The following is a 13687-nucleotide window of genomic DNA, read 5'->3' on the forward strand; positions in this document are numbered from 1 at the left end:
TGTTTTCTCCTCAAATCAATGACGTTGCTGGTATCTGATTGCACTTCTCTGTTCTACAGTTGGGGAATTGCCTTCAGGCAGAAAGCAAGGATGATCATAGGATTTAACTATTCTTTTTTTAATTCACTCAGGTAACAGACTCCTGCACTACCATTAGTTTAGTATCTGAAATAATTTTGTGTATTTTGTTCAGATTTTTAGTTGCTTGTGGTGAAATGTTAGGTATAGTACTTATTATTTGATAATTGTCAGGAATGGAAGACAACCTATTATATTTTGCAAAAAAAACCAGACAGACAATTTGAGGTGTTATCTCTTTTTGGGGGTATGGGAATGGAGCTGGAACCAAGAGAGCAAGAATCTGGTGCATTAGGATGCGAGCTAGGAATGAAATAGAAAGTAGTCCAAGTTCATGTGACCTGGGGCAAGGAAGAAATAACATGTCCTGGGTCTGGGGTTGGATAATGTGCTTTGGTCTTCCCAACAGACGGATATCTAAGAATGAATACTTTTACTCTGATGCTTTCAGTGGTGAAATGTCTCCACATTAATTCTATTCTCAGATGGATGTACTTTGCTCTTCCAATAATAGAGTTCCAGTAATAGAGTTCAGTGTACAAAGCCTATCTTTGTTTTTATCCCAGCTTCACTGCTTCTTAAGTTACAATCCTGAGCAAATAACTTAACTTCTCCTAGTCTCTATTAATTTACAGAAAAAAAATTTCACAGAATTTAGTATCTGCTTTATATTTATGAAGATGTATTTTTCCATATATAGTTTTTTGAAAAGTGCCTCACCCACAATAAGTACTCAATAAATGTTACCTTTTTATTTATACTAGTGCAAATAATGTTATTGGGTCTCTGTATTTCATATAATTTTTATTGGGTGTGAAAATCTGGGCTAGACTTTTTCTCTGTTCATAAATAAATAATTTCTTTGTAAAGATGTAGATAGACACCAGAAAACTCAGTGAAATATATATCTGAAGGAAACAACTACAGGTTTCAAGAGTTGTCAGCATGATGCTTTCTAACATATACCATCTAAGACAAAGATATTTTCTCTCTTTTGAAAATTTCTTTTCATATCAATTAGATGATGAATCAGAGTACAGTGGCACGATTTATCCTAAAGGGTTTCTCAGACATCCCTGCAGTGAACGCTGTATGCACAGGTATTTTTCTGATCATTTACATTTGTGGGCTTTTGTGGAATATCTCTGTCATCACGGTGATTATCAAAGATAGCCACCTTCGTACACCCATGTATTTCTTCCTAAAGAATTTGTCCTTCTTGGATGTGTGCTATACTTCGGTCACCATGCCCAAAGCCATTGCCAATGCCATCTTGGGTTCTGAGGATATTTCTCTTCCAGAGTGTGTTGTTCAGCTCTACCTGTTTTTCGCCCTGGCCGCCACTGAATGCTTCTTGCTCACTGCGATGGCCTATGACCGCTGTATGGCCATCTACAGGCCCCTTCTCTATGGGGTGTCAATGAATAAGAAAGTCTGCTGGGAGCTGGTTTCCTCCGCCTGGATCTGTGGTGCTCTCTACTCCATTTTACACACCATCAATACCTTCTCCCTCCCCTTCTGTGGACCTAACGTCATTGATCACTTTTTCTGTGACATTCCTGCTGTCATGAGGCTCTCCTGTGCTGACTACCATGCAAATGAAGAATTGAGTTTTATATACTCAAGCTGCATCATCATGGGAGCCTTTGCTCTCACCCTAATCTCCTACATGTGTGTTATCTCCACCATCGCCAAGATCCAGCATGTGCAGGGCCGCTGGAAAGCCTTCTCCACCTGCTCTTCTCACGTGACCTCCGTTCTCCTGTTCTACGGAACTGGAAGCTCCATGTACCTGGCACCTACCTCCAACTATTCTCCTATCCAAGGGCGGTTGGCTGCTCTGTTTTACTCCATCATCACACCCACCTTGAACCCTGTCATTTATTGTCTGAGGAATAAAGAAATGAAAGTAGCTCTTACGAAAGTGTACCATCAAATCCAGAGAAGAAACTGAGAAGAGCGTACTTTAAAGTATACCCCTCTACAGTGTCTGAAATCGATCTAATTAAAAAGTAAAATTTTGCATACTTGGTAGATTAGGATTACACATATTTGTTAAAGAGTTCTGGAATTTTTTGAGATATTTGAATATCGGTTGACTAGTAAAACAGCTAGACTTATACTTTCCTATCAAGTTCATGTACCTAACTATTACCACAACTATTTTTTTTCCAACGTAGATAGATCTATTGTGGTTTTGAAACTACCATCCAACCAAATTTTTAAAACAGTCCAATAAATTTAGACAACTGGAGTACAAAATAATCTGTTAAAAAATGTAAACATTAATTTTCAAATGACACACATAAAAGTTCTGATTATTTAGGTCTTTTTCTTTTCAAAATTGTGAAATCAAGGAGCTAAGGGGCCCAAGATTGTCATTTTATTGAATTCACTTGAAATCTATTGGGGCATTAACCTGTTATACGATCAAGATTTTTGTCAAAGCAATGCCATATGTAATAATTGACCCCAAATTAAGTGGAAAACAGTAATACAGAGAAGAAATCAAAAATGAAGAATATTTTCCATAGTTTTTTTTCCAAACATCAAAAAAATCTCAATTTTTAATAAGCAGTGAGATAACTTGCAAATTCACTTTTGTGGCAGTAATGAACATTGAAAATTCATTTTTGAATGCTATCTGATGACATGTATTGATTCTTAGCTTAATGTGAACAAAAATCATTTCACTTTCAGAAAATGTGTCGTAAAAATATTTTGGTTAAAAAAAGACAGACAAATAAATGTGCTATAACAAATTTATGTCATGATTTCATTTTATTCATATATTTTTCTTAAGCATTTAAAAACATGTTGTTATTTACTTTGTCATTTCTAAAGAACCTAATGTAAATAACAAACTGAAATATTAAGTACACCTTACACATGCACAAAAGCAAGCAGTAATTTCACAACTATAGTGCTGCAATAACACATTTAAAAATTATTTGTAGGTACAACAACAAAATGATGTGGTGAATCTTTCTTCCATATTATACAATGTATATATTGGTTAAAATGGATATATTTATGATCCTGACTTTAAGGCATAAAAAAATTATAGTCCACTATTCATCAGAGTAGCTTTAATTATTTGACTCATTTAATGTAAATATCTTTTAATAATTACATTGCAGAAATAAACAAAATATCTCAATATTTATAATACATGTAATTCAAGTAAAAGCTTCTCCTACAAAAGATTTTTATAACAAGTTACATAATTGTAGTCTTAAGCTTTTATAATACATCTATATAAAACATAAGGCTAGAGAATTATCAAAAATAAAAAAGGGGTGCATAGAGGTACACACATGTAATATTTAATGAATGGAAAAAATAACCAGTGATTAAATAAATAAGTAATATTTTAAAATAATAAGAAAAACTTAGATTAGTTCTGTTACTGGTATTCTTATATAGTACCAAAGTCATATGAGCTTAAAGGTCTGTTTTGAAAAGAATGCTAAATGACTACTTTACATCTTAGTTTAAAAAGCTGAATTCTATATTGTTTGATTCATCCATGGGGAGATAAATGGAATTTGAGAGTTGGGGAAAAATATTAACTGGAATATTATGATTAAGAGATCATCTTACCCTGAATGATCTGTGTGTACTAGATAGTGTATACTATAAAAGGGACCATATAAGGGACCTTCAGACATCATTGGCAAAAGTTATTGTTAAAAAAGCATAGAATAGGATAATTAATATCATGGGAGGTCAGGAATTCAAAGGATGTTGAAGGACGGTAACAATTGAACATGTAAAGATAGTCAAAAGAAAAGATATTTAATTTAGAGAAAATAAGTAAAGGCAGAAATGGCAAACATATATTGAGAAGGGAAAATAGCTAGAAAGAAGGAAGTGAGGCAAAATGTGTGAAATTATTTTATGTCATTTAATAATAGCTATAATGTAGATTTACATAAAATCAATATTTTGAATTAATAAAGTGTCTCTGCATGCAAGAAAAAATGGAAATAAATAAAAATACATTTTCTGTTATTGTACTTTAAAAGGTAATATGTATATTATATGTTAATATACATATTATAATGATAATATGTTGACCCTTGAACAATGCAAAAGTTAGGGGCCTCAGTGTCCCATGCAGTTGAAAATCAACGTATAGCTTTTGACTCCTCCAAAACTTAACTACTTAACTAATACTTAAGTAACTGTTACTAACTACTAATAGCCTTCTGTTAGGTAGGCTACTTAACTGTTTGGTTAGTCATGCCATACCAAACCAAAAAGTTTCTATTGCACAAACTGAAAAACTACACCTGTAAGTAGACTCATGCAGTTGAAGCCCAGGTTGCTCATAGTCGACTGTAGTTATGTTAAACATATGTCCTGGTTTCTTAGGGAGGCTCCTGTTTTATTTCTGTTTATCCCATGTAAATAAGTAAATAATATGTCAGTTTTTCACTTCCCATCAGAAGTTTCCCAGTATTATACCTATGACCTAATTCCTCAGTACAGGTAATACTTAATATTACATCAGAAATTCCCTCATACCAATTTTCATACCAAAATTCCAAATATTATACAATGTCTCATATTCATTATTTAAAGCATCCTGATATTATCAGTTTCCTTATTTCTCATCAGAAAAATTCCCACATTATGCTTGTGCCTCCGTTTCTCGCTAGAAGTCTCAGTCTTCATTAGACGCTTTCCAAGTATTGTCCCAGGGCCCACATTTCTCATCAAGTTTCTTGACGTGGCATCAGTGACCCAACTCTCATCAACAGTCTCCCAATGCTATTTCACATCTGCATTCTTTATCTAGTATTTCCCAACATTATTACACAGTTTCATCATTCCTCATATAAAATTTCCTAATAATAAACAAGTACCCCCTTTCCCCACCAAAGGTTACTTATATTATTTTGATGCCCCCATTTTTATCAAAATATCCGTCATGCCATAATGAATGTATCCCTGTTTATCAACTGAAGTTTTCTGATATTGTACTATTGCCACAAGTCCTTGTCATCTTATTACATTTTCCCATATTATGCCATTGTCCCTGGTCATCTTCAGAAGTTTTTACATTTTATCCCAGTGCCTCATTTCTCGTTGAAATTTCCCTATTGACTCACCTTCTTTGTGATCTCTCCCTGCTTTTCTTCAGTGCATCCTTAGGCTCCCATCCTTCACTCATAATTCGCTCCATCATGGTTATTAATAAACTACTAATCAATATTATATCCATTTCCCAATCCTCATCAGAGAATTTTCCATATTAAACCAGTGCACCCATTCTTCCCAGATATTGTTCAATACTGTAGTAGTGCTCACCTTTTTAAATTATAATTTCCAAAATATCAAAGGGCCATTTATATTGGAAAATTTTTATTACAATTTTACCACAACCTCCATTCCTCAGCAGAAGATTCTGTATATAATCTACTGTCTCCATTCTTTATTAGTTTTCCAAAATTATAACTATGCCTCCATTTCTCATCAAAATTTTCTCATATAGCATTAGTGTTCCCATTTTCTACCAGAAATATACAGATTAAACATGAGAGTGACTCATTAGTAAGTACAATTTTCCCATATTGTGAGAAATGGGGCACAGTTATGATATGAAAGAACATCTGTTTGGGATTAGAGGAAATGGTATAGTAAAATGAAATTTTTGAGGAGTATTGGTGTCCCTGGTATAATATTGGGAAGTTTCTGGTGAGAATGGGGAAATTAGTCTATCATTAGGAAACTTTTGATATACCTAATATTTTCCGTTGCCCCATTTCTTCATTAAAGTTGTTCTGATAGAGGTAATGGAGCTCTACACTCCTGAGTCTCCCAGATCACAAACAAAAATGAGACCTTTATTGTGTTTATTTATATGTTTATTTTCTTATTGACTTAAGTAACTTTGGAAATTAGGGGAATCTTTTTTTAATGAATATTCACAAGAGATACAAATTACCAGAAATTGCCTTTATATGCTAAATTTGAAAACTTTCAGCCCCACTGATGTGAGGCGAGGAGACACATGGTGCAACCTACCCCTCCCCCCTCCTTGAACCTGGAGTTAGTCACCAGGGATCCACAGCCCGCCCCTCTGAGGTGAGCCGAGGAGACACATGCAGCATGACCGACCCTCCACCCCCTCCATGGACCCTGAGAGAGATGCCAGGACCCACGCCTGCCCGGCTGAGGTAAGCCAAGGACACCTGCTGGGGACTCATACTAGGGGCACAGATTCTGGAACAGGACCCAAGGTGGTGTAATACAGCCACTAAAATACCTACTGTCAATCAAAGATAATATTAAAAGAAAAAATTGCCAGCCAAGAATTCTTTACAAAGCAAGGCTCTCCTTCAGAAATGAGGGAGAAATAGCATATTTCCCAGACAAACAAAAATTGTGGGAGTTCACCATCACACAACCAGCCCTGAAAGAAATTCTCTAGGTAGTCCCGCATCTGTAATCTGAATAATAATGATCAATATCACAGATACATAAGAAGGAAAAAAAAAAACATGCTGTTAAAACAAATATCCTAACAATAAAGAGAAAGAAGCTAAATAATGCCACCTCAAAATTCCAACTAACATTGAAGAAGAGTAAAAAAAGGGGAATTAATGATAATCATCTAAACAAAAAGCAATTAAATGACAGGAAATAAACAATAACCTGTCAATAACTCCCCTAAATGTGAATGGATTAAACCCCCATTCAAAAGACACAGACTGACTGATTGGATTAAACAAAATAGACCCAAGTATATGTTTTCTCCAAGAGACACACTTCACCTGTAGAGACACTCATAGACAAAGTGAAAGAGTGGAAAAAGATGTACCGTGCAAATGGAAACCCAAAACAAGCAGGAGTAGCTATTCTTATATTGGACAAAGTAGACTTTAAACCAAAAACATATAAAAAGAGACAAAGAAGGCTAGTATATAATGATACAAGGATCTATCCAGCTAGAAGACATATAACAATCATAAATATGTATGCACCCAGATATGTAGAGCAAACACACTTAGACCTAAAGAAAGAAATAGGGCCTAACACATTAATAGTGGGTGACCTGAACACCCCTCTCTCAGTATGGGACAGATCTTTCAAGCAAGAAATCAACAAAGAGATACAGGATTTAAACTAGACCTTAGACCAACTGGAACTGGCACATATATACAGAACATTTCACACAACAACTACTTTGTCCATATCAAATTGGCAAAACATAAAGACAATATTAAACACTGGAAGAGTGAAGTGTCTAGTCACCTATAAGGAAACCCCTATCAGATTAACATCAGTCTTTTCAACAGAAACCCTAAAATCCAGAAGAGAATTGGAGATATATTCAAAATACTAAAAGACAAAAATTGCCAGCCAGGAATACTTTACTCAGCAAGGCTATCCTTCCAAAGTGAAGGACAAATAGTATATTTCCCAGACAAATGAAAACTACAGGAGTTCGGTACCACAAGACCAGCCTTACAACAAACTCTCAAGGGAGTACTGAGTCTGGTACCTGAAAAACAACCATCACTGCCTTGAATACTCAAGAAAGAACAAAACCCATCAGTAAATAAAGAAAAAAAAAAGTTTTTCTACCATCCCAAGAAACCAACAAACACAGAAGACAAAAAGTAAATCAGAAAGAAAGGAGCAAAAGATGTTTAAAACATCCAAACAATAATCAGTAAAATGCCAGGAGTGAATCAATACCTTTCAATAATACCTCCTAATGTAAAAAGATTAAATTCCCCACTCAAAAGGCACAGATTGACTGATTGGATTAAAAAGGTTGGCTCAACAATATGCTGCATTCAAGAGACTCACCTCACATGTAAAGACACACACATAGACCAATAGTGAAAAGATGGAAAAATATATACCATGCAAACAGAGATGAAAAACAAGCTGCAGTAGATATTCTTATACCAGATAAAATAGACTTTAAGCCAAAGCCCATAAAAAGAGATAAAGAAGGCCACTATATAATAATAAAAATGATCTATCCAACAAGAATATGTAAAAGTCATAAATATATATGCACCCAACATCAGAGCAGTCAGATTCATAAAGCAGACACTGTTAGACCTAAAGAAAGAGGTAGACACTAATACCATCATAGTAATGGACCTGAACACCCCTCTCTAAACATTGGATAGATCATGTAGGCAAAATATCAACAGAGAAACACAAAATCCAAACAACATTTTAGACCAATTGGACTTGGCACATATCTACAGAACATTTCATCCAACAACCTCAGAATATTCATTTTTTTCATCAGCACATGGAACATTCTCCAGGATAGAACACATGTTAGGTCACAATCAAGTCTCAACAAATTCAAAAAAATTGGAATTATTCCATGCATTTTTATCAGAATCAATGGATTAAAATTAGAAATCAATAACAAGTGAAACTCTGGAAACCATACAAATACCTTGAAATTAAACAGCATTCTACTCAATGACATATGGGTCCAAGAAGAAATTAAACAGGAAATCAAAAAATTTATTGAAACTAGTGAAAATAATGACACATCATACCAAAACTTGTGGGATACTGCAAAAGCAGTACTAAGGGGGAAATTAATCACATTAAATGCTTACATCAGAAGAATGGAAAGATGGCAAGTGAACGGACCTAACACTTCACCTTAAAGAATCAGAAAAACAAGAACAATCCAAACCCAAAAGTAGTTCACAGAATTGACACAAAATGTCAATAAAGAAAAAGCTGGTTTTTTGAAAAGATAAATAAAATTGAAAAACCATTAGCAAGACTAACTAAAAATGAAGAGAGAAGACACAAATAACAAAATATAGAAATGAAAACGGTGATATTACAACCAATATCTCAAAAATACAGGATTCATTAGAGACTACTATAAGGAACTATATGCCAACAAATTTGAAAATCTGGAGGAAGTGGATAAATTTCTGGACACACATAAACTACCATGAGTGAGTGAAGAAGACATAGAAAATCTGAACAGACCAATAACAATCAAAGAGATTGAAGCGATTATCAGCAGTCTCCCAACAAAGAAAATCTCAGGACCAGATGGCTTCACTACAGAATTCTACCAAAGCTTTAAAGAGGAATTAATACCAATTCTCTACAAATTAATCCAAAAAAATGAAACAGAGGCCATTCTCCCAAACTCATTCTATGAAGCAAACATCACCCTGATACCAAAACCAGAAAAGGATACAGAAAAAAAAAAAAAAAAAAAAAAAAAAACCACAGGCCAATATCTTTGATGAATATAGTTGTCACAATCCACTATAAAATACTAGCTAACAGAATACAGCAACACATACATAAAATTATACACCAAGATCAAGTGGAATTCATCACAGGGATGCAAGGTTGGTTCACCATATGCAAATCAAAAAATGTGATACACAATGTCAAAAAAATCAAAGACAAAATCTGTATGATCATCTCTATATACGTTGCAAAAGCATTTGACAAAATTCAACAATCATTCATTATAACAACTCCCTATAAATTGGGTATAGAAGGAAAGTAACTCAATATAATTAAAGCCATATATGATAAGACCACTGCCAATATCATCCTGAATGGGGAAAATCTGAAGTATTTTCACTTAAGAACAGGAACTAGACAAGGATGCCCACTCTCACCACTCCTATTCAAAACAGTGTTAGAAGTACTAGCCAGAACAATCAAGGAAGAGAAGGAAATAAAGGACAACCAGATTGGAAAAGGTGAGGTCAAACTGCCACTGTTTACAGATTATATGATCCTACGTAGAGAACAGCCCAAAGACTCTACAAAAAACTCTTAGAGTTGATAAATGATTTTGGCAAACTTGCAGTATACAAAATCAACACACAAAAATCAGTAGCATGTCTATACTCCAACAATGAACTGGCAGAAAAAGAAATCAAGAAAGCTAGCCCATTTACAATTGTCACCAAAAAAATAAAATACCAAGGAATCAATTTAATGAAGGAGCTGAAAGATCTCTACAATGAGTATTACAAACCACTGCTGAGAGAAATTAAAGAGAACACAAGAAGACGGAAAGATATTCCATGCTCTTGGATTGGAAGAATTAAAATTGTGAAAATGTCCAGACTACCCAAAGTGATCTACAGATTCAATACAATCTCCATCAAAATTCCAATGACATTTTTCTCAGAAGTGGAAAAAACAATCCAGACATTCATATGGAACAACAAAAGACCATGAATAGCCAAAGCAGTCTTGAGAAAAAAAAAATAAAGCTGGAAGCATAGCACTACCTGACTTTAAACTATACTAAAAGCTATAGTAACCAAAACAGCATGGTATTGGCATAAAAAAAGGCATGTGGATCAATGGAACAGAATAGAGAGTCCAGAAATTAACCCATACACCGACAGCCATTTGATCTTCAAAAAAGGCACCAAGTCTACACACTGGGAAAGAGACTACCTCTTCAGTAAATCATGCTGGGATGATGGATATTCATATGTAGGAGAATGAAACTAGACCCATACCTCTGGCCATATAACAAAATCAACTCAAAATGGATTAAAGGATTAAATATATACCCTAAAACAATAAAACTCCTTAAAGAAAACATAGAGGAAACACTCCAGAAAGTAGAATTGGGAACAGAATTTATGAATATGCCCCCCAAAGCACAAGCAACCAAAGGAAAAATAAACAAATGGGATTATATTAAACTAAAAAGCTTCTTACACAGCAAAAGAAACAATTAACAGACTAAAAAGACAACCAACAGAATGGGAGAAAATATTTGCAAAATATACACCTGACAAAGGATTAATATCCAAAACATACAAGGAACTCAAACAACTTAACAACAAAAAAACAAGTAACCCAATTAAAAAATGGGCAAAGGAGCTGAATAGGCATTTCTCAAAGGAAGCTATGTGAGTGGCCAACAGACACATGATAAAATGCTCAACATCACTCAGCATTCATGATATGCAAATCAAAACCACTTTGAGATACCATCTCACTCCAATTAGGATGGCTAACTTCCAAAAGATTTAGAATGAAAAATGCTGATGAGGATGTGAAAGAAAAGGAATCTTCCTACACTTTTGGTGGGACTGCAAAATAGTGCAGCCTTTATGGAAAATAGAATGGAGGTTCCTCAATTACAGATAGATCTACCGTATGACTTGGCTATTCCACTGCTGGGTATATACCCAGAGGAATGGAAAACCTCATGTCAAAGGGATACCTGCATTCCCATGTTCATTGCAGTCATTGCAGTGCTATTTACAATAGCCAAGAGTTGGAACAAGTCTAAATGCCCATAATCGGATGAGTGGATAAGGAAAATGTGGTATATCTACACAATAGAACAGTACTCTGCAATTAAAAAAAAAATGAAATACTACCATTCGCAGCAACATGGATGGACTTATAGAAAATTATATTAAGCAAAATAAGCCAGGCACAGAAAGAGAAATGCCACATGTTCTCACTTATTCTTGGGAGCTAATCAAAATAAATAAATAAATATCCAGACAAATAAATGGAGGGTGAAGAAGACAGAACAATCACAACAATTCCTTGAACTTGCTATGACATGTGAACAGATATGTTGATGGGGAAGAGAGAGAGGGAGGGTGGAAAAGGATGAACCATAAAGGAACACAAAAATCGACTACATTGTATGTTGGTAAATTAATTTTTTTTAATGGTAAAAAAACCCACAAAGATTGAAATCAGGATTACAATGAGCTGTCTGCACTTCTATGTTCATAGCAACATTATTCACAATCAGGCAAGATATGGAAATAACACAAATTCCAATCAACAAATGAAGAGATAAAGAAAAATGTGGTATGTTTACAATGGAACGTAATTCAGCCTTAAAAAGAAGGAAATCCTGTTAGTTGCAACAACATAGATAAACCTGGAGGACATTATGCTAAGTAAAATTAACTAGGCACAGAAAGACAAATACTGCATAATCTCATTTATATGTGGAATATTTGAAAGCTGAATTCATAAAAGCAGAGAGCAAAATGGGGTTTGGGGAGATACTGGTCACAGGACACAAAATTTCATTTAGGAGGAAGAAGTTCAGGAAATCTATTACACAACATAGTGACTATAGTTAATAGCAATTTACTGTATACTTGAAAATTGCTAAGAATAGATTCTAAGTGTTCCAATTACAAAACAATGATAAGTACATGAGGTAATGATCATGTTAATTCACTTGATTCAGCCTTTCCACAATGTATACATCTATCAAAACATCGTATTGTATACCATAAATATGATATTTGTCAATTAAAAATAATGAGTAGAAAGAAAGAAAAAGTGGTATATGCATATAATAAAAAATTATTCAACCTTAAAGAAGAATTAAATCCTGCCATTCTGACAACATGGATGAACCTGAAGGACATTATGCTTAGTGAAATAAGCCAGACACAGAAAGACAAATACCTCATGATCTCACTTATATGTCACAATCATAAAAGTAGAGAATAGAAAAGTAGTTACTAGGAGATGGGGGGAGGCGAATGGGGAGTTTTTGTTCAATAAGTACAAAGTTTCACTTATGCAAGATGAATAAGTTTTAGAGATCTGCTGTGCAGCATAGTGCTTATAGCTAACAGTCCTGTATCATGCTCTTAAAAATTTGTTAAAAGGTTAGAGTTTGTGTTGTGTTCTTACAGCACAAAGACACAAAAAAATTCTAGAGATGATGAATATCTGTATTATCTTGATTGTGGTGATTTTTTCATGGTTGTGTGCATGTCATAACTCATGAAATTGTACCCATTAAATATGTACACTTTTTGTATATCACTTATACCTTAATGAAGCTATTTTTAAAGGAAAATAATAAATTCCAATTATTCATATTAATCTAACGAGTGAAATGGTTTCGAACAAAATTATTTCATTATTATTATTCTTTTTTTTTTTGGTCTCAGAAAGCTCATATCTACCACACATACAGAGATCTTCAGACCACAAAAGGAGATGCACTGAGTTATGAAAAACAATGTGTTCGGTATATTTTGGTTTTTTTTTACTGCTTACTGAATTCTCAAGATGTTTTTTTAATGGCAAATGGTTTATGAGAAAAATAGTTAATACAATATCCCACTTATCGATAAATTGAAACTAAATACAAACAAGTATTTTTCTGCCTTGGTAGAGGAAGTACATGTAGAAATTGCTTATTTCCCAATATAAAGCTTTAATGGGGAGGGGAGGGTAAAGTAAATATAAAGTGTGTTTTTGGCAGAAAACTGAGCATTTTACTGAAATTGTGAGGGAAATCCTAATAACCTAGAGAAATAGTTAGTAAATATTTAATAATTCATTTTTTAAATCCCAGGGAATAAGCATCAGAAGTAAAATGTGGACTTTATGGTGAGTCTCACACATCGCACCCAGGCACATCTCTCTTCTCCATGGCTCAAGCTGTCGACTTAAACATATATACATTTTGCTTAGTGACACATAGATAGGGAAAATAGCCCTTATCTAAGATAAAATAAGTGAACAGTAATTTAGCTGGTACAAAATTTAGAACTATGGATTTGGCTAAATAGAGGCTGAGGAAGTCCATGGCTTATCATCAATTCCTTGCATA

General features: G+C 34.2%; 1 protein-coding gene across 1 annotated transcript; it reads left to right on the forward strand.

The window, feature by feature from the left end:
- Nucleotides 1–1099: 1099 nt before the first annotated feature.
- Nucleotides 1100–2032, forward strand: LOC134376014 (olfactory receptor 5A2-like). Its single transcript, XM_063094711.1, has one exon. It carries the CDS (start codon nt 1100–1102, stop codon nt 2030–2032), a length of 933 nt encoding a protein of 310 aa, XP_062950781.1.
- The last annotated feature ends 11655 nt before the right edge of the window (nt 2033–13687 follow it).

Source organism: Cynocephalus volans, chromosome 4 (assembly GCF_027409185.1).
Source record: "Cynocephalus volans isolate mCynVol1 chromosome 4, mCynVol1.pri, whole genome shotgun sequence".
NCBI classification, from domain to species: domain Eukaryota; kingdom Metazoa; phylum Chordata; class Mammalia; order Dermoptera; family Cynocephalidae; genus Cynocephalus; species Cynocephalus volans.